At 42.5% G+C, this 19,382-nt stretch overlaps 1 protein-coding gene across 4 annotated transcripts in view; it reads right to left on the minus strand.

Moving 5' to 3' along the window:
- Positions 1 to 14,287, minus strand: part of OCLN (occludin) — a 46,427-nt gene extending 32,140 nt beyond the window's left edge. Inside the window, exons 1-3 of one of the 4 annotated variants that reach the window (XM_082835248.1) lie at positions 14,170 to 14,287; positions 7,688 to 7,804; positions 2,492 to 3,170 (exon numbers count right to left, since the gene is read on the minus strand). In XM_082835248.1, coding sequence (XP_082691374.1) covers positions 2,492 to 3,170; positions 7,688 to 7,737 — 729 coding nt within the window. In that variant the 5' untranslated portion in view covers positions 7,738 to 7,804; positions 14,170 to 14,287. Of the gene's footprint in view, positions 1 to 2,491; positions 3,171 to 7,687; positions 7,805 to 13,908; positions 14,043 to 14,169 lie in introns of those variants that run through there. The other 3 variants (XM_082835247.1, XM_082835246.1, XM_082835249.1) reach the window with 3 other exon arrangements.
- Between the last annotated feature and the right edge of the window lie 5,095 nt (positions 14,288 to 19,382).

Genomic DNA, 19,382 nt, shown 5'->3' on the forward strand with positions numbered 1-19,382 from the left:
AGAAGACCTAAGTAAATGAAAAGACACCCTATGTTCATGCATCAGAAGACTTATTGTAAAGATGACAATTCTTCTCCCAGCTAGGATTTTGAAGGATTGCATTGATCTACAAATTCACCGCAACCCTTCAAAATTCTAGCTGGCTTTTTTGCAGAAATTGACAAGCTGATCCTAACATTCATATGAAAATGCAAGAGACCTAGAATCTAGCCAAAAGAATCTTGAAAAAGAAGAGCAAAGTTGGAGGACCCCCCACTTCCCAATTTCAAAATTGATGACAAAGCTACAGCAATCAAGAAGTGTGGTACTAAACAGAACTACCATATGACCCAGCAATCCCACTACTGGGCATATACCCTGAGAAAACCATAATTCAAAAAGAGTCATGCACCAAAATGTTCATTGCAGCTCTATTTACAATAGCCCGGAGATGGAAACAACCTAAGTGCCCATCATCGGATGAATGGATAAAGAAGATGTGGCACATATATACAATGGAATATTACTCAGCCATAAAAAGAAACGAAATTGAGCTATTTGTAATGAGGTGGATAGACCTAGAGTCTGTCATACAGAGTGAAGTCAGAAAGAGAAAAACAAATACCGTATGCTAACATATATATATGGAATTTAAGAAGAAAAAAATGTCATGAAGAACCTAGGGGTAAGACAGGAATAAAGACACAAACCTACTAGAGAACGGACTTGAGGATATGGGGAGGGGGAAAGGTAAGCTGTGACAAAGCGAGAAAGAGGCATGGACATATATACACTACCAAACGTAAGGTAGATAGCTAGTGGGAAGCAGCCGCATAGCACAGGGAGATCAGCTCGGTGCTTTGTGACCACCTAGAGGGGTGGGATAGGGAGGGTGGGAGGGAGGGAGACGCAAGAGGGAAGAGATATGGGAACATGTGTATAACTGATTCACTTTGTTATAAAGCAGAAACTAACACACCATTGTAAAGCAATTATACCCCAATAAAGATGTTAAAAAAAAAAAAGAAGTGTGGTACTGACCTAAGGACAGAAACACAGGTAATGGAAACAAATTGAGAGTCTAGAAATAAATTGTCACATTTATGGTCAATTCATTTTTGACCAGGGCATGAAAATAACTCAATGGAGAAATAGTCCTTTCAACAAATAATACTAAGACAACTGGATATCCACATGCAAGAAATGTTGGACCCTTCCTTATAACATGCCCCAAATTAACTCAAAATGGATCATGGACCTAACTGTTAAAAGCTAAAATTATAAAACTCTTAGAAGAAAACATATAGGAGTAAATCTTTGTGACCTCGAATTAGACAAAGTGTTTTTAGATACAACACCCTTTTAGGGTGCAAAAGCAATGAAGCAAAATTAAATGAGACCTCACCAAAATTAAAAAACTTTTGTGCAAAGAACATCATCCAGAAAGTGAAAAGAGAATGACAAAATGGAGAGAAAATACTTGCAAATCATATTATAAGGGACTTGTATCCAAATATATAAAATTTCTTACAACTTAATAAAAATCCAAATAGCCCAACTAAATAATGGGCAAAGATCCTGAATAACCATTTCTCCAAAGAAGATATACTAATAGCCAATAAGCACAAGAAAGTATCTTTAGCTATCAAGGAAATGCAAATCAAAACCAAAATGAGGTACCACTTCACACCCATTAGCATGGTTAGACTCAAACAGACAAAAACAATGCTGGGGGATGTGGAGAAACTGGAATCCTCATACATTTCTGGTAAATGTACAATAATGCAACCTCTTTGTAGAACAATGTGACAGTTCCTCAAAAGGTTAAACGCAGGATCTCCCTAAGACCCATCAAGTCTACCCCTAGGTATATACTGAACTCAAGAGACGTTAAAACATAAGTTTCACAGAAAAATTCGTAACAGCCAAGGTGGAAATAGCCCAAATGTCTGTTAACTGGCCAATAAATAAAATGTGGTATATCCCCACAATGGAACGGTATTCAGCAATAAAAAGGAATGAAGTACTGGTACATGTTCTAACACGCATGAACCTTAAAACATTAATGCTAAGTGAAAGAAGCCAATCATACAAAAACACATATTGTATGAGTCCACTTATATGAGATATCCAGAACAGGCAAAACCACAGAACAGGATTAGTGGTTTCTCGATCTGGGGACCGTTAGTGAAATGAGGAGTGACCGCTAATGAGGACGGGGGTTTTTCCTGGGGTAGTGAAAATGTTCTAAGATCAACTGTGGTGACGGTTGCACAACTCTGTGAATATACTAAAAATACTGAACTGTATTTTAAATGGATGAATTGGATGGTATGTTAATCATATCTTAATAATGACACCCAGCCCTTCTCCCAGTTTCTGGTTTAAATAGAAGTGGGGCGTGGCATCAATTTTTTTTTAAACATTCCCAAAGTGAATCTATTAAGCATCCCAAGAGGAGAGCCTCTGACCCAAGGAAAGAGGGGAGAAAAAAGAACAAAACTATCCCTACCTCCTGGGGATCCACCACACAGTAGTGATACAAATATTGATCCACATAGACTCCAGCAGCTGCAGGTGTATAAAACTGGTTGCAGAGGGCATATATTTGTGAACTGTAGAGAGACCCAGATGCCTGGGCAGTTGGGTTGACTCCCAATATATAGACAATTGTGGCAATAAACACCATAACGGCCAGGACAGCACTCACTATTATCACAGTCAAATAATATCTTCTTGTTCTAGATACTTCAGCTCTTATAACGCTGGTAACAAATATCACCAATGCAGCCATGAAACAAAAGGCAGCCATGGCCAGCAGGAATCCCTTTGCCGCTCTTGGATCTGTATAGCCTCCTCCATAGCCATAACCGTAGCCATAACCATAGCCATATCCACTTCCGTAGCTACCAAAGCCACTTCCTCCATAAGGGTAGCCAATGCCACCTCCCACTAAGGTTCCATAGCCTCTGTCCCAGGCAAGAGTGGAGGCAACACAGGCAAAAATGGCAATGCACATCACGATAATAAGCATAGACAGAATCCGAATCACTCCTGGAGGAGAGGTCCATTTGTAGAAGTGGAGAATTTCATCTTCCGGGTAGAAAGAATACGCTGGCTGAGAGAGCATTGGTCGAATGTGCATCTCTCCACCATATACGTCATTGCTTGGTGCATAATGATTGGGTTTGCTGAAAAGCACATGAAAATTTTAAGTTAGCCATTTTTAGTGGTGAGCAGAAAGAACAAATAAAGTACCTGGAATAATTTGAACAAACCACTGGCAAATAAAACTATGATTTGTACTGTTCCACTGTAATGGGGCAATCTGTATCCCCCCACACCCCTACCAAATTCAAATATCAAAATCCTGACCCCCAGACTTACCCGGTGGCACAGTGGTTAAAAATCCACTTGCCAATGCAGGGGACACAGGTTCGAGCCCTGGTTCAGGAAGATCCCACATGCCGCGGAGCAACTAAGCCCGTGCGCCACAACTACTGAGCCTGCGCTCCAGAGCCCGCGTGCCCAGAGCCCACACACCACAACGAAGAGTAGCCCCCGCCTGCCGCGACTAGAGAAAGCCCACACGCAGCAACGAAGACCCAACGCAGCCAAAAATAAATAAATAAATAGATTTATTTTTTTAAAAAATCCTAACCCCCAATGTGATGGTATTAGGAGGTGGGGTCTCTGGGAAATAATTAGGTCATGAGGGTGGAGCCCTCATGAATGGGATCAGTGCCCTTATGAAAGAGGCCCCAGAGAGCTCTCTCACCCCTTCTACAATGTGAGGATACAAGAAGTCTGCAATCTGGAAGATGGCCTCCACTAGAACCGGGCCGTGTTGGCACCATATCTTGGGCTTCCAGCCTCCAGACTGTGAGAAAAGTTTCTGTTGTTTATAAGCTACCCAGTCTACGGTACTCTATTACAGTAGCCCCAGCTGACTCGGACACTCATTGAACAGTAAACATATCTGTGCACGATGCGTCAAAATCACCTGGAGGGTTTGTTGGCCCTCATCCCCAGAGTTGCTGAGTCTGCAGGTCTGGGGTAGAACAAGTTTCTAGATGCTGCTGATGCTGCTGCAGTCTGGAAACCATACATTGAGAATGACTACTTCGTTTCTACGGAACAGAGGTTCTGAAATTTTGCGGCATGTTAGAATCACCTGGGGATGTATAACATCCCCAGACGGAGCACTCCAGACCAGTTAAATCATAATCCCTGGGGACGGGACCCAGGGAGTTTAGAACAGTGGTATCAGCCCTTTTGCCTTTGTGACTGAAGACCGATTCCTTCAGACTTGACACTTACAGTGGCCTCCACTGGGTCACGTGTAAATCCTGGCAGCCTTGCTCTCTTACCTAAGAATGCACATTCATTCACTTATCATTTGGTGGCTATTTACTGGAGTTGCCAGGCTGACGCCTGCTGGGCTCTGTGCTAGGCACTGGGGATACAACAGTGAACAGGACAGCCACAGTCCAGGCCCATCACAGAGTACAGTCTGTCAGGGCAGTAAGACATTAAACGAAGCACTACATGAACTACAGCCAGTTACAGCAAGAGCTACAAAGTAGATCAATTACCAATGAGTGCTCATCAGAATGGTGGCTAATCAGATCTGATGGCTAATCAGATCAGAATCTCCTTTATAGAAATACCTTGCAAACTCCAGTAATTTAATGATAAACACACAGCTTGTAACAGACACACTGATGCGTGGACACATTGAATCTAAAACCTGTGGGCCCTGGCGAGGCAAAATTCAATTCCTAAACCAACTAAAGCCGTTTTGTTTTTGTCAGTATTTCTACAGACCGCCTTCCTCACTCCAAAGGAGACGTCTTACTACTGGGTGCCACTAACCACAGGAATTAGAATTACCTGAGTACCGTAAATGAGAATGAAAAGGAAATGGAGAAACTGGAGAGAACAATGAAAATGTCAAGAAAGAAAACTCGGTAAAACATTCTACTTAGATACTTGGGCTGTTTCCATTTGGGGCTGTCATGAACAGCGTAGCTCTGACACAGTCTCCAACATACATCCTGGTACACACAGGCAGTTTTTTTTAGGGTATATATCCAGGAGTAGAATTTCTGGGTCACATTTGTTTTTAAATTTTCAGCTCTACTAGACAATGTCAAACTGTTTTCCAAAGTGACGGATTCACTTATACTCCCATGAACAGTGCAATGTTCGCAGAAACATTGCTTATGATAACCCCAAGCTGCAGTGCCTACAGTGCCATGGGTAACTGTGATAGAGCCTCACAATGGAATGCTACGGAGCTGTGCTATTATGACAGCCGCTAGCCGCACAGATGGACGGAGCACTTGAAATGCGGCCAGTCCCAACTGAGATGTGCTGTGAAGCGTAAAACACAAAGTGCTCATAGTATGAGGGAAGACTGTAACATCAGCAGGAGAGAACCCTAGTATTGACTACGACTTTGAGTGATAATGATGTGTCAATGTAGGTTCCTCAATTGTAACAAATGCACCACTCTGGCGGGGATGTTGATAATGGGGAAGCTATGCATGTGTGGGCAGGGGACCTCTAGGAAATCTCTGTATGTGCCTCTCAATTGTGCTGTGAACCTAGAACTGCTCTAAAAAAGAAAGACTGCTAAAAAAAGAATATAAACTATCTTGTAAACCAATGTTTATGTCAATCACATGCTGAAATGATAACATTTTGGATATATTGAGCTAAGTGAAATATATTATGAAAATTAATTTCTTTTATTTTTAATATGGTTACAAGAAAACATGAAACTACATATAGGGCTCGCACTATATTTCTTTAGCACTGCTCTGAAGCAAAAAAATGAACTACAAATTCATGTAGATAAATCTTACAAGTTGAAAGAAACAAAGCAGAAAAGAATACATACGGCATATTATGTTCATACAAAGTTTAAGAACAAGTAAAACTAAACCATATTGTTCAGGATGTACAGAGTGGTAAAATAACAGAGAAAAGCAAGTGATGTCCACACGTCAGAACAGTGGCAAGTGATGTCCACACGTCAGAACAGTGGCAAGTGATGTCCACACGTCAGAACAGTGGCAAGTGATGTCCACACGTCAGAACAGTGGCAAGTGATGTCCACATGTCAGAACAGTGGCAAGTGATGTCCACACGTCAGAACAGTGGCAAGTGATGTCCACATGTCAGAACAGTGGTTTCCACAGGAAGGAGAGGACACAGGCAAAGACTGGGGTGCTCTATTTCTTGACTGAGATGATTATTTTGCTTCGTATTTATTCATCATTTTATATGCATGTTCTGTGCCCTTTCCTATATGTATATTTCACCACTGTTTACAAAAATAAGTATGAGGTTAATGGAGCACTACTCAGTTACTATATTCTCCAGCATATCTCATTGCCATAAACAACTGTGTCCCTACCACATTCAGGTATCGGTCAGGAGGCTATGTAATAGAAGCGTATCCTCTTACTACAGTTATCAGAGTTAACGCTACAAACTACTTAAAGGAGGAAACCCCTATCAATGTCTGACAGAAAATTTAAAACTTAAGAATTCATTGTTAAATCTCCAAATGGCTAAAGACACCAAGAACCCTCAACTTTGTTTCTTGTTTTAATATAATTAAGGAATCACTTAAAATTAACCATGTGGAAAACATTATTGTTAAGTGAAAGAAGTCAGTCACAAAAGACCAAACATTGTATGATTCCATTTCTATGAAATATCCAGAATGGACAAATCTAGAAACAAAGTGGACTGGTGGTTGCCTAGTACTGGGGGGAAATGGGGAATGACCACTAATGGATAGAGGGGTTTCTTTGGGAAGGGGATGATGAAAATATTCTAAAACTGATTGTGGTAATGGTTGCACAACTCTGTGAATACACCCAAACCAATGAACTGCCCATTCTAAATGGGTGAATTGTAAGGTGTGTGAATTATATCTCAATAAAGGTATTATTTGAAAAACTGACAATCTATTGCCAACAGTCACCTAAATAAGGTATTAATATGGAAGCTTCATACCACTGGTGAAAAACAAAAAGGGGGCTTCCCTGGTGGTGCAGTGGTTGAGAGTCCACCTGCCGATGCAGGGGACACGGGTTCGTGCCCCGCTCCGGGAAGATCCCACATGCCACAGAGTGGCTGGGCCCGTGAGCCATGGCCGCTGAGCCTGTGCGTCCGGAGCCTGTGCTCCGCAACGGGAGAGGCCACAGCAGTGAGAGACCCGCGTACCACACACACACACACACACACACACACACACACACACACACACACACACACACACACACACACACAAATCAAGTGATAATAGCTCCCACTGCAGAAAAAAACTGTCATCCTGGAAGTTATAGGTAAGAGGGAAACTCACTCTTCACCACATACCCTTTGGTTCAATTTGATTTTACAAATCAACCAAACACATAACAGTTTTATTTTATTTTATTCTATTCTATTCTACTGTTTTATTTTATAGCAAACACATAACAGATGAAAGTTTCAACTACACCTTTTTTTTTAAAACATGTAATAGATTTTAAAAAAATAAAGAAAAGGGGAATTCCCTGGTGGTCCAGTGGTTAGGACTCCATGCTCTCACTGCAGAGGGCCTGGGTTCAATCCCTGGTCAGGGAACTCAAATCCTACAAGCTGCGAGGCTCTGTCAAAGAAAAAGAAAAAGACTTACGTATTTACTTACAATTCATCAGGTCTGTAAGGAGGTGGACTTTCAAAAGGTCTGGATGACATGGCTGATGTCAGTGGTCACCTGATCTTCAGGATGAGCAGTGCCCCGTGGCTCCCAAGATAAGCCAATCTAAGCAACATAAGTAGGGTAATGACATTACTGCTGAGCTCATAGTTTCCTTGCATCACTAAGAAAACTAATGATATCGATCTCAAGTAACCTCTCACTCCTTGGTTATTTCTCTTGTCCTTTCCACTGTCATTTTTACACACTGGACCATTAATTCTTTGAGCACAAGAAATCATTGAGCGTAGGACTCATTTGGCCTGGTAGTCCTCAGGGCACCTAGCATCATGCTCTGCACATCACTGCCAGATGAATATTGTTGAAACTTGAAATTTAAAGTTGCGATAATGAAAATTTCACAAAGGTTTTTACAGCATAGGCAAAAGTGGTATTTTTTAAAATAGTCACTTCAAAGAACACAAATATAGATGTATAAAAGATAAAATTTCTTAAAATACATTTATTCTGTCTCATATTACTTTTCAAAGTTCATATAAAATGAGAATGCATACGGAAGTGTATACATAGCTGTGTCCAGCATATACCAGCCCTTCAATGTTAACTAAAGCATAATCTGGTTTAAAAGTATGCTTTTATCATTAAAAAGGGTTACAAAAGGCATCTCTAAATAGTACGATTATGGACATTTTCCCCTTATCTCCTTTTCCAAGTCTTCAAAATGGAATATAATTTTCAAAAAAGGAAAAACATCAAACACACACTGTATTAAAGAGTCCTCTTCACTAAGAGAAAAGCAGAATAATGTTCTTCTAAGATTCCTCAGAACAAAAATCCCTGAACATCTGAGAGGCAATTTCACTCAATCAACAAGTATTTATTAAATGCCTACGCTGTACCATAGGAGCCTGTGGAAGTTAAGTATGAGACCAAGTTCTCCCGAAGGTCACGCACAAAGAAAACAGCATCTACAACAGGCATTATTTAAGGGCTGAACTACACGATTAAGTGCAGTTTGGAGATAACAGGGAAGACTTAGCAAGAAAGAGCCAGAAGCTTGGGGGTGGATGGTGGGAAGGACATGAGAAAGATCTATAACCTGAGTATATTAAAGTGTCTAATATTTTTTCCTTTTCAAATAAGGGTTGTGTAATCATACATTACTAGGTTTGCAACAGTAAATCAATTCAAACCCTTTAAACTTTGTTCTTTCAAATCAACAGCAACTATCCTCCACATCCTTAAGAAGAGTCAATTACAAATTTCTCAAAGAAAATTTGTGCCAAAGAGGGGGATAATCCTGACCTCTGGACTGGGATAAATAGGTAAGATAATGTATTAAAGAAGATGAACAAAAAGCATTTACAGCAAGGTGATTATTCTGAAGGTGAGAAATTTCAGTGTTTAGGCACTTAGGTATATTGTATCCATTTTCAAATACTGGTGGCAAGATAAATGATTTTAAATACGTAAAACTCAATTTTTAAAAACTAATAGTATAAGTACTAGGTAACGGAAATCTGGCTTAATAACTGTTCATTTTTATAAGTGTATTTCCTTGATCAGAATTTCAACAAAAGTTAACAAGCTATCCCAAACTTATCCAGTATTTACAGAGTTAGTGCTTAGATCTAGGAATGATAGTTATTAAAAAGAAACAAATCTATAAAAAATAATAAAATCAAAAAAAAAAAAGAAACAAACCCCTGCAGAACCGTGAAATCTGAACATCATGTTCCAACTAGATGCCTCTCCAGGAGGTAGACTTAGATTGTTAAAGATCTAGAAAAACCATGTCCTAGGACAAATGACTGGAAAAACAGGAAATGTTTGGCCTGGATAACTCAACATTAGAAGGACCACTATGGGGCTTCTCTGGTGGCGCAGTGGTTGAGAGTCCGCCTGCCGATGCAGGGGACACGGGTTCGTGCCCCGGTCCAGGAGGATCCCACATGCCACGGAGTGGCTAGGCCCGTGAGCCATGGCCGCTGAGCCTGCGTGCCTGGAGCCTGTGCTCCACAACGGGAGAGGCCACAACAGTGACAGGCCTGCGTACCACAAAAAAAAAAAAAAAAAAAAAAAAAAAAGGACCACTATGGCAGTCTTCAAATAGCTATAGAGCTGTCTTTGTAGTCCTAGAAATGGTTCCTTTAAAAAAATAAAAACACTCCAGAGGGTCAGATCTCATCTCAGTGTTAGGAAGTCTCTCCACACACCCTCCCAAAATAACAAATAACAATCTGACCTCATGCCATTTATGCCAAGCTTGTTTGGTATTTGCAGGGGGTGGGGAGAAGTAGACTGGAGGACTTCTAAGGTATCTTTCAAGGCAGCCTGTGACTGGGTTTTAAGGTAAGGCAATAGGAAAGAGAGGACCAAGAACGCTGCCCAATGCCCAGCACGCAACATTAACAATATCTGGTCAATAAGTGTATGCTGAATGAAGGAAAAAATGAGAAGTGAAAGGCCACAGGATCTGGCTGAAGGGGCTCACTGGTCACCTTCACAGAACCTTCGCAGAAACTGTGTCGTAAGAATGATAGGGACATAAGTCAAACAGCTGACTCAGAGTCAGGGCCAAAAGGGAAGCAGTTGACCCTTACTGAATATGTTAAGTTGATGTTAAAGTATAAAAAGTTCTCTCTTTGAAAATATTTACTGGCCAAAAAAATCTTAGAAAACTAAGTTAAGATAAAAAAGGAAAGCCTGGGACTTCGTGGTGGCACAGTGTATGAGACTTCACACTCCCAATGCAGGGGGCCCGGGTTCGATCCCTGGTCAGGGAACTAGATCCCACATGTGTGCAGCAACTAAGAATTTGCATGCCGCAACTAAAGAGCCCGTGTGCCGCAGCTGAGAAGCCCACTGGCTGCAACTAAGACCCGACGCAACCAAATAAAAATAAATATTTTTTAAAAAGGAAAGCCTGAAAATGCTATGCTTCAAAAGTATTCTTTAAAGCAAACTGTCGGGCTTCCCTGGTGAAGCAGTGGCTGAGAATCTACCTGCCAATGCAGGGGACACGGGTTCGAGTCCTGGTCTGGGAAGATCCCGCATGCTGCGGAGCAACTGGGCACGTGAGCCACAATTACTGAGCCTGTGCGTCTGGAGCCTGTGCTCCGCAATAAGAGAGGTGGTGATAGTGAGAGGCCCGTGCACCGCGATGAAGAGTGGCCCCCCCTTGCCACAAATAGAGAAAGCCCTCGCACAGAAACGAAGACCCAACACAGCCATAAATAAAGCAAACTGTCAACAAGTAAAAATAAACACTATTATATTTAAGGGCAGTCTGTTCCTTTTTGATCACATGCCTTTCATTAATTTGCTTTTAAGAAGTTGTTTATGTTTATATTAAATGATTCTATTTAGATTTTGAAATTAGGCAGATTTTGAAATGGACTAGCTCTGAGTCAGAAACCACATTTTAAATTAGCTCTCCAGATGATTTTTAACCACGCCATATATTTTGAGAATCATTGCCTAGAATAAAGGCATCAATCCAAGGAGGGCCTTGAGCTTGAGGGTTTCCTGTTTAGAACGCCCAGATCTTTACATGGCAGGAACCTCCCGATCAGGTCGCAGCTCAAATGTCACCTCCTCAGAGATGTCCTCCCGGTTACTCATTCCATCCACCAAACCAATTTATTTTCAGAGCAAATTTCCCCTCTAATTCTTTCTTTCTTTCTTTCTTTCTTTTAAACTGCTACCATCTCCACCCCAAAAGGAATACCAGCTTCCCAAGCACTTAAATGTCTGTCTTGATCATCACTCTTATTCCTGATCCCTAGATCCAGTCCCTGGTACAAAGGGATGCTCAATCAATATTTGATTTATAAAATCAACAGCCCAAATTAGAGTTGGGATTTCAATCCAGCAGTGAATACCTTGAAGCTCTTCACGTAACTAACACCCAGGAAATACAATCCTTCAAGTTAAGTTCAACAAAAGTAGTTAAGTGCTTACAGTGTGAGGGAAAGGGAGAAAAAAGGGTCAGACTCACAACTATACAGGCATCACCTGGGAACTTATTAGAAAGGCAGAATTCCAGGCTCCACCTTTGACCTATGAATCAGAATCTGTATTTTAATAAGATCCCCAGATGATTCATACCACATTCAAGACTGGAAAGCAGGAAGGTACAGAACAGCTGCAACCCTGGAGGCAAATTTTGTGGAAAGGTGTATCAATGGTCTTTTTACTCCAATAGTTCCATAAATAGTAATGTGGATGAAAAAAGCCCACTGAAATTCTAATCAAGTAAGCCTTGAAATGCAACTAAAGAAAACTTCCCTCTGGGAGGTTCCTGGGAAGGTGAAAGACATACCAATTACTTTATGTGGTTGAAAGCAATCTTCTGTCATTTTGAAAGAGCAATAACTACAGCATTATCTTTAGAAGAAAACAGGAAGAGTTTTACCTTTACATCAAGCAAGATGGGGAACACTTATATGAGGCCATAAGGACTAGTCAAAGGTAGAGAATTCCAGAAAAACTCCCCAAATCTGGTTCTCACGCTGGAATATCAAGGACCGTGGCTTTAATGATATACCTTTCCTGATTAGCTGAAGTAGTTTTCAAGCCAGCCCATTTGTAACATGTTTCCCCTACCCGGTGTTTACTCGCTTTTAAAATGGAGTTCTAATAAGATCTAGCTTTTAGAAATGCTGGGTGATTACATGATATAAAGCACAACAGGCTTTTAGCACAGTGCCTTACACATAGGAGGCAATGCTCATCGTTTCCCTAAATTGCCTGGAAGTTGTGGAAATCTCGCTCTCCTCCCCGCATACTCTAACAAAGAAGGTGCCTAATAATCAAATAAATGCAGAACTACAAAAAAAAAAAAAAAAAAGGCTGCTGCTTTGTCCGAGGAGTTATCAATTACTGTGGCGCCACCTTTTAAAATGTCTATTTTAAAACACCAGGAAGAGAAAATAAAGATTCAATACGTACAGTGCAAAAGGAAACACTGCTACACTAGGGAATACACAGTTTGAGAAATCCACCTCTGTCTGGAAAGAACCAGTTTTCAATCACAAAAAACACAAGTGCCTTAAAGAGAAGGGATTCTCTTTTCCTGGGATCCCAATAATACACCTGTTGTGCGTGAGGGCCACACACTAACCTGGAATGCTGCCTCCTCCCCGCCCTGAGTCATTTCCCAGGTGGGTAGGTTGCCCGGCCAGCCCCAGGGCCGGCCCGAGGATGCCGTGCCTCTCCTCCGGCTCAGCGGCTTCACCTGGGACACGAGGGGCTTGGGCTTGCTCTCCCAGCCGTAAGGTGCAGAGGCCATTTTGGCCCCTCATCCCACCTGCCCCGCACACTTCCTCCAACGCAGGCAACATGTCGGCTGCGCGCGGGGCCTGCCCTTCCCGGGGTCTCAAGACCCGGCGGCCTGGCCGAGAGCAGGTCCCGGCGGCCGTGCGCCCCCGCAGCGCCCAGGAGCACCCCGGACGGTGCGCGCCCGCGCTGGCCGAGCAGGGACTGCCCCGAGGCAGGTCCGCCTGTCTGGCGGCGGCCTTTAGGTCACGGGTGAGAATCCCATGCGTGAGCGGCTTCCCTCGAAGTACAGCTTCATTCGAAATTAAATCCCCGCCCCCCAGCATAAATCGACGCGGGCTCACACAGCTCCCACCAAGGGGGTTGAAAACAGCCGATCGGCCCACCCCAGGTCTCCAGGAATACTGCACGGATTAAACCCGGCCACCCCCTCTCCTCCAGGGACACCCAAAGCGAGTGGGATGGGGGCGGAGAACAGCAGGCTCCCCTCGGAGTCCGAGCCGCCCCGCCCCGGCCAGCGAGCTGCCCCCTTGCTCCAGCTTTCAAGCTCAGGGCCCTCTCCCCGAGGACATCCCAGAACCGCAGCCCGGAGAGCTGGGCGCAGGATTCTAGTTGTTCACCAACCTCCCGCCGGCCCCCAGGAAAGCGAAAAGTTGCCCACGCCGCCTAGACACTGGTGGCATTAAGCGTTTCCGCCGAAGGAGCTGACGGGCGGCTCCAAGCGGCCCCTCGCCCCTGGGAGGCAGCCTCCAAGTTCGCCCGGCGCGGCTCTCTCCGCCGCCCCGTGCCTCTCCGGTTCCTGCGAGTCCCAGCCCAGGAGCGAAACCGCCACCGAAACCAGCGCTGGGCGTCCTCCCCCTGCGCCTTCCCTACAAGACCGGGGGGCCTTGGTCCCCCCGTGCGACCCAGGCGCCGTGCCCAGCTCTCACCTCCTCACTGCAGCCGGGCCCAACCCACCAAGGACGGCGGGAGCCCAGGAGCGCGCTCACCTGGAGGGCGCACCTGACGACGTGCAGACCGCCAGCTCTCAGCCGGGACTCCGCAGGGGACCCAGCCCTCCTCCACTCCCTCCCCCTCCTCCCCACCCCCACCCACCCCGCCGTCCTGCCCCCGGGCATGCGCACCAACCCCAGGCCCAGGGGCGGGATGTTCGTGGCCACGCGCCGGCGAGCCGCGCCGGCGAGCCCCACCTGCTGCATCCGGCTCGGGCTCCTCGGCGATCTGGCTAGTTCTCCCCGGAGTCCCGCCGCCTCCGCCAGAGGACGGAGAAGCGGAGAGGTGGACGCTAGCGAGAAGGCGTGGTGTGGCGGCCTCCTCCGTCTGTGACCCATTCACCTGAAACTCCGATGGGAGAGGGAACGGAGTGGTGTAGAAGGAGGCGGGAGGAACCGGCCTTTCCCCGCACACCCTTGCTGCTCCCGGCCTTAAAGGAACAGCGCGGCGTTTCTGCCCGGGTGGGCAGGGACGGAGACCAGAGGGGTGGCGTGGGGTAGAGGCTTGGGCTCCCCGAGGGTGGAGGGTGGTCCTGGACCACTCTAGGGAGCGCTCGGAGATCCGCGGGCTTCGGGTAGAACTGCGGAGTGTTTGGCGTGTGAGGTCTGGAGGGGACCGTTCCTCCTGACGAGTGTTCAAGGGTGCTCAAAACTTTGGCAGGAAAAGCACGACCTGACACAAAACTTTCCTGCTCCAAAAATTTGGTTAAAGTTTTGTTGGAAAGAAGCATCTAGATGTGGGAGATTTTCAAAACTCATGCGTAAATTTAGGAACTGTTTCTGAATCTCTGGATCCAGAAAAAGACCATTACTCGGTGGTTCAGTGAAGGTGACGTATTGCAGATACTGGTGTCGGTAAATTTGCCATCAAAATTCAGTGTATACTAAGATATGTTATTACCATTTCAGGGTCCTCTGCCCTTCCTCCCCAAATTTAACTATGGCGTGACTGAGAGTCTGCCCTTGAGGGGATTTAAACTATTTGAATATTCTCTGAGGCTTAAGGAAAAAGAAAAAAAAAAACCCTAGTTCTGTGTGCTGTGTTCTACTTCTTGATCTGGATCTGTTTCCAAAGGAGTGTTCAATTTAGGGAAACTCATAGTCTACACTTAACGATGTGTACACTTATCTATATGTTGTATTTCAATATTAAAAAAATTGCACTGCTGAATGGGACAGTTTTAGTTCTTGCTATTTAAGTGTCTGCATATTGAAGGCTAGAATTTAGGTTTCTTAAATCCTGCTTCGCTTTGTGTTCCAATCTGGAATGTCAGCATTGCTACATTCAGTCCAATCCCACCCACTTCTCAACCTCTAATTAAGTGGTTAGAGATGTGACTTTGCCATACATTAGATCTCAAGGCACAATTCAACACTTAAGGAAGTAAAACCATTATATAAATATATTTAAAATGATGACAGCCTTAATGAGTAATTAATCTAATTGGTTTTCTTTGTGGAAGTCATTGCTGCAATTACTTTAATATGACTATGTAGTTTTTGAATGATGCAGTTTAAATTGGTATTGTTAACACTGGGGAAGTCAGGTTAATCCTCTTAAGTTCCCTGTCAGATTACTGAAATCTCCAAACATTCCACTTGGTTTATAATTAAACAAGGGAACATTTCCTAATACTCTTACATTTATAAACACATGTCTATTATTTTATAGTGTACTTTTGACTTGTTCTGAAGAGGAGAACTTAAGTTTTTTTCCCCACTTTTCAGAAATTGAAATACATTTCCTATACTGTAAAATTCGCCCTTAATTTTAAAGTGTGTATATAATTCAGTGGGTTTTAGTATATTCACAAGGCTGTACAATTATCACCACTAATTCCAGAACATTTGCATCACTGAAAAAGTCTATTAGGAGTCTCTCTTCATTTCCTCTTGCCTCTAAACCCTGGCATCCACTGATCTACTTTCTGTCTCTCTTGATTTGCCCATTCTGGACATTTTATACTAACTGTTAATATAATATGTGACCTTTTGTGTCTGGATTCTTTCACTTAGCATAATGTTTTCAAGTTTCATTCATGTTATAGTTCCTACCGGCAAATCATTCCTTTTTATGACTCGATAATATTCCATTGCATGGATATACCACATTTTATTTAAACCTTCATCAGTTGATGGACATTTGGGTTATTTCCACTTTTTGGTTATTATGAATAATGCTGCTATAAACCTTCATGTACAAGTTTTTGTGTGAAATTATGTTTTCAATTCTCTCGGGTAAATTAAGTATTTAAACTAAACTTTTTATCATTTGAAGAGACTGACATTCATATCATGTTATTTTTCTTATTCCCATTTTAAACCTAAACCCAAAGAGATGTTAGGATGGAAGGTTAGTTACTATGTTTTATTTGCTTTCCTAATTCATTCATTCAACAACCATTTTCTAAGTGCCTACCATGTGCACGATAGTGCACAAAACCCCAAAATCCCTTTCCTGGCAAAGATTACACTCTAGTTACTGCTGCATTCAGGCGTATGGAATAGTAGGATTTTTTGAACTTGAACTATATGAAATTGGTAATAGTTGATCATTTTAAACTACAAAATGGCAATTTAGCATGGTTTAACTTAAAACTAAACTAAATTTCTATTGGAATGTTGTATACCATTTTTGTTCCATTCAGATTAATTTTCCAAACAATACTCATAACATTAAAAAATCTAAAAACTGTATTCTTTTAACTATTACCTAACAGTGTGCCTATTAGGTAGTAGTTGAAAATGTTCAGAAAGAAAATTCAGCCTTAAAACCTAAACACATCAGTAGCAAAATGAAATTTGTTAGGTGGTAAATGATGCAATGCTGAATGTAATCATGTTACATAATCATAAATTGTAACAAAATTTTAATTAGTCAAATATTCCTTCTTGGCAACTCATTGTAGTATTAACCACTATTATCCACTAATGAACATTATTTGGTGAAAATCCTCATGACTCAGAAACAAAGTAAATATTATTCTCAGAGGACCCATGATTAGAAATTTGTTGACTGTACTTGCAGTAAAATGAATAAGATTAAAAAAACAATTCTTTTATTCCTTTTCATATGTAAAGGAGAAAGTTAAGAGCTCAGATTATCGTGTCAGAAATTTGGGTTCAAAATCTGTGTTAAGAGTTTAAAAAAAACCAACAACTCAGTGTTGCCACTTATTAGCTGGAAGAGAAGCTAAGTGCATAAGCTTCATTTTTCTCCGCAGTAAATTTGGGATGATAATAAGTAATTCACTTTATAAGATTGCTGGGAGGCATGTGGACCATTCACCAAGATAAACCAAATGCTGGGTAAGAAAACAAGTCTTGATACTTTTACCTGAGATTTTTTTTTTTGCGGTACGCGGGCCTCTCACTGCTGTGGCCTCTCCCATTGCGGAGCACAGGCTCCGGATGCGCAGGCTCAGTGGCCATGGCCCACGGGCCCAGCCGCTCGGCGGCATGTGGGATCTTCCCGGACCGGGGCACGAACCCCCGTCCCCTGCATCAGCAGGCGGACTCTCAACCACTGCGCCACCAGGGAAGCCCAAGTCTTGATACTTTTAATAAATCACTGCTGTATCCTAGCTACCTGAAACAGTCCCTGTCATGTCACACAGTTATTCTATAAATATTTGTTGAATGAGTGAATGAATATAACCCTGATTCCTGAATCCGACATGCCTGTGGAATTGTGTGCATCTCTCAGGTAACATGCTGCCACTGTGAAAGCAGTACATTCTTAATAGCATGTCAAGGGTTACATCTCTAGTATGCGTTTTTTTTTTTTTTTTAACAAAATTTATTTATTTGGCCACACCACTCGGCTTGTGGGATCTCAGTTCCCTGACAAGGGATTGAACCTGGGCCATGACTGTGAAAGTGCTGAATCCTAACCACTAGACCACCAGGGAACTCCCTAGTACTCAGTCTTAGAAGAGAAAAGATGGGGGATTAGAATATTTCTACTCTGCCTCACCTGCTTAGTGGATGAATGCAACAACTGGTGTTTGTTCAAGGGCAACTCAGTTCGGAGTCACTGAGGGCTCTAGGTTCCTCACCCATTCATAAGGTGGGAGGCTGTCAGTCCACACAGCACAGTTTCCTTGGACAGATTTATGGAGGAATTTATGGGGTAATCACCAGGAAGGCAATTTCTGAGAGGATAATGACACTTGGTGACTAAAGCTCTACCTCCTCAATTCCTGTGTATTAAGCAAGATCCTTCCGGAAGAGACAGTTCTTGAACTGGAAATTCAACAAGTGGAATAATAATAATAGTAACCACCATCATTTACTCAGGATATCTGTGTCCGTGTGCCAGGCACTGTACTATGTGCTTTATGAACTTCTGTTTTTCTTTATAACAATTTTATGATGTGTTACTATTTCCCCCATTTTTGAAGAACTAAAAGCTCAGAAAGTTTTGATCATTTACTCAAGATTTCTGCTAAGTTGTGGAGTCAGGACTCAAACACATGTCATCTACCTCCAGAACTAATGTTCTTAACAGTTTTACTATACTTTAGCAGCACTTTTTGTCTTTGAAAACACCCAAACTTTCCAAAAAAACTACCCATAAAAAGAGTTCATAGTGCAGCTGTAGAAAAAAATAATCCTAAAAAAAATATTGAGTACAACTCAGTGTTACGGATATGAATGAACCAATTAGAGCTACTCCCCCAAACAGGGTGAATCTTTCAAACATAAAACTGAAAAAATAAAGGAGTCCCCCCTGCCAATACAGTATGATTCCATTTATATAAAGTTCAAAAACAGGCAAAACTAAACTGCATCATTTGGGGATTCATACATAAGTGGCAAAGCAACAAAGGAAAGCAAAGGAATTGTTATAAAAGTCAAGAGAGTGGTTATCTGTAGGAGAAAAGAGAGGGTAAAGATGGGAATACAGAAGTGGGGATGCTCTTGAGGTGCTGGCAATAATCTGTTTCTTCACCTGTGTGCAGGTTACACGGCTGTGAGCCTTACAACAAGTTATTAAACTGTACACATATGCTTTATACACTTTCTGGTAGGAATTTTATATTTTATAATAAAAATTTTATTTAAATGAATAGAGTTTAGGGACATTCTTAAAAGGTGGTTGGATACTCATATCTAGGTGTTTTGTTTTGTGAGTAATATTCCTCAATTACTAACAGAAGATCACTTTATAATCACTTTATAGGATCAGAGTAAGTAGAGATCATCATCTGAAGAGGGAGAGGGAGGGTCTTGATCTGGACCTGGACAGAATATTTCCGTAATTATATGGATGATACAGAGAAAGAGATTTGGGGCTGATTTTTTGTGCTTTAAACTGCATCAGTCATCTACTGCCGTGGAAAATTGGCCTTACGAGGCCTTTTCAGGAACTGGCCTTCCTGAATATTCAGCTCAAAAAAGGAAAGAGG

Source organism: Leucopleurus acutus, assembly GCF_964270905.1.
Source record: "Leucopleurus acutus genome assembly, chromosome: 3".
Taxonomy (NCBI): Eukaryota; Metazoa; Chordata; class Mammalia; order Artiodactyla; family Delphinidae; genus Leucopleurus; species Leucopleurus acutus.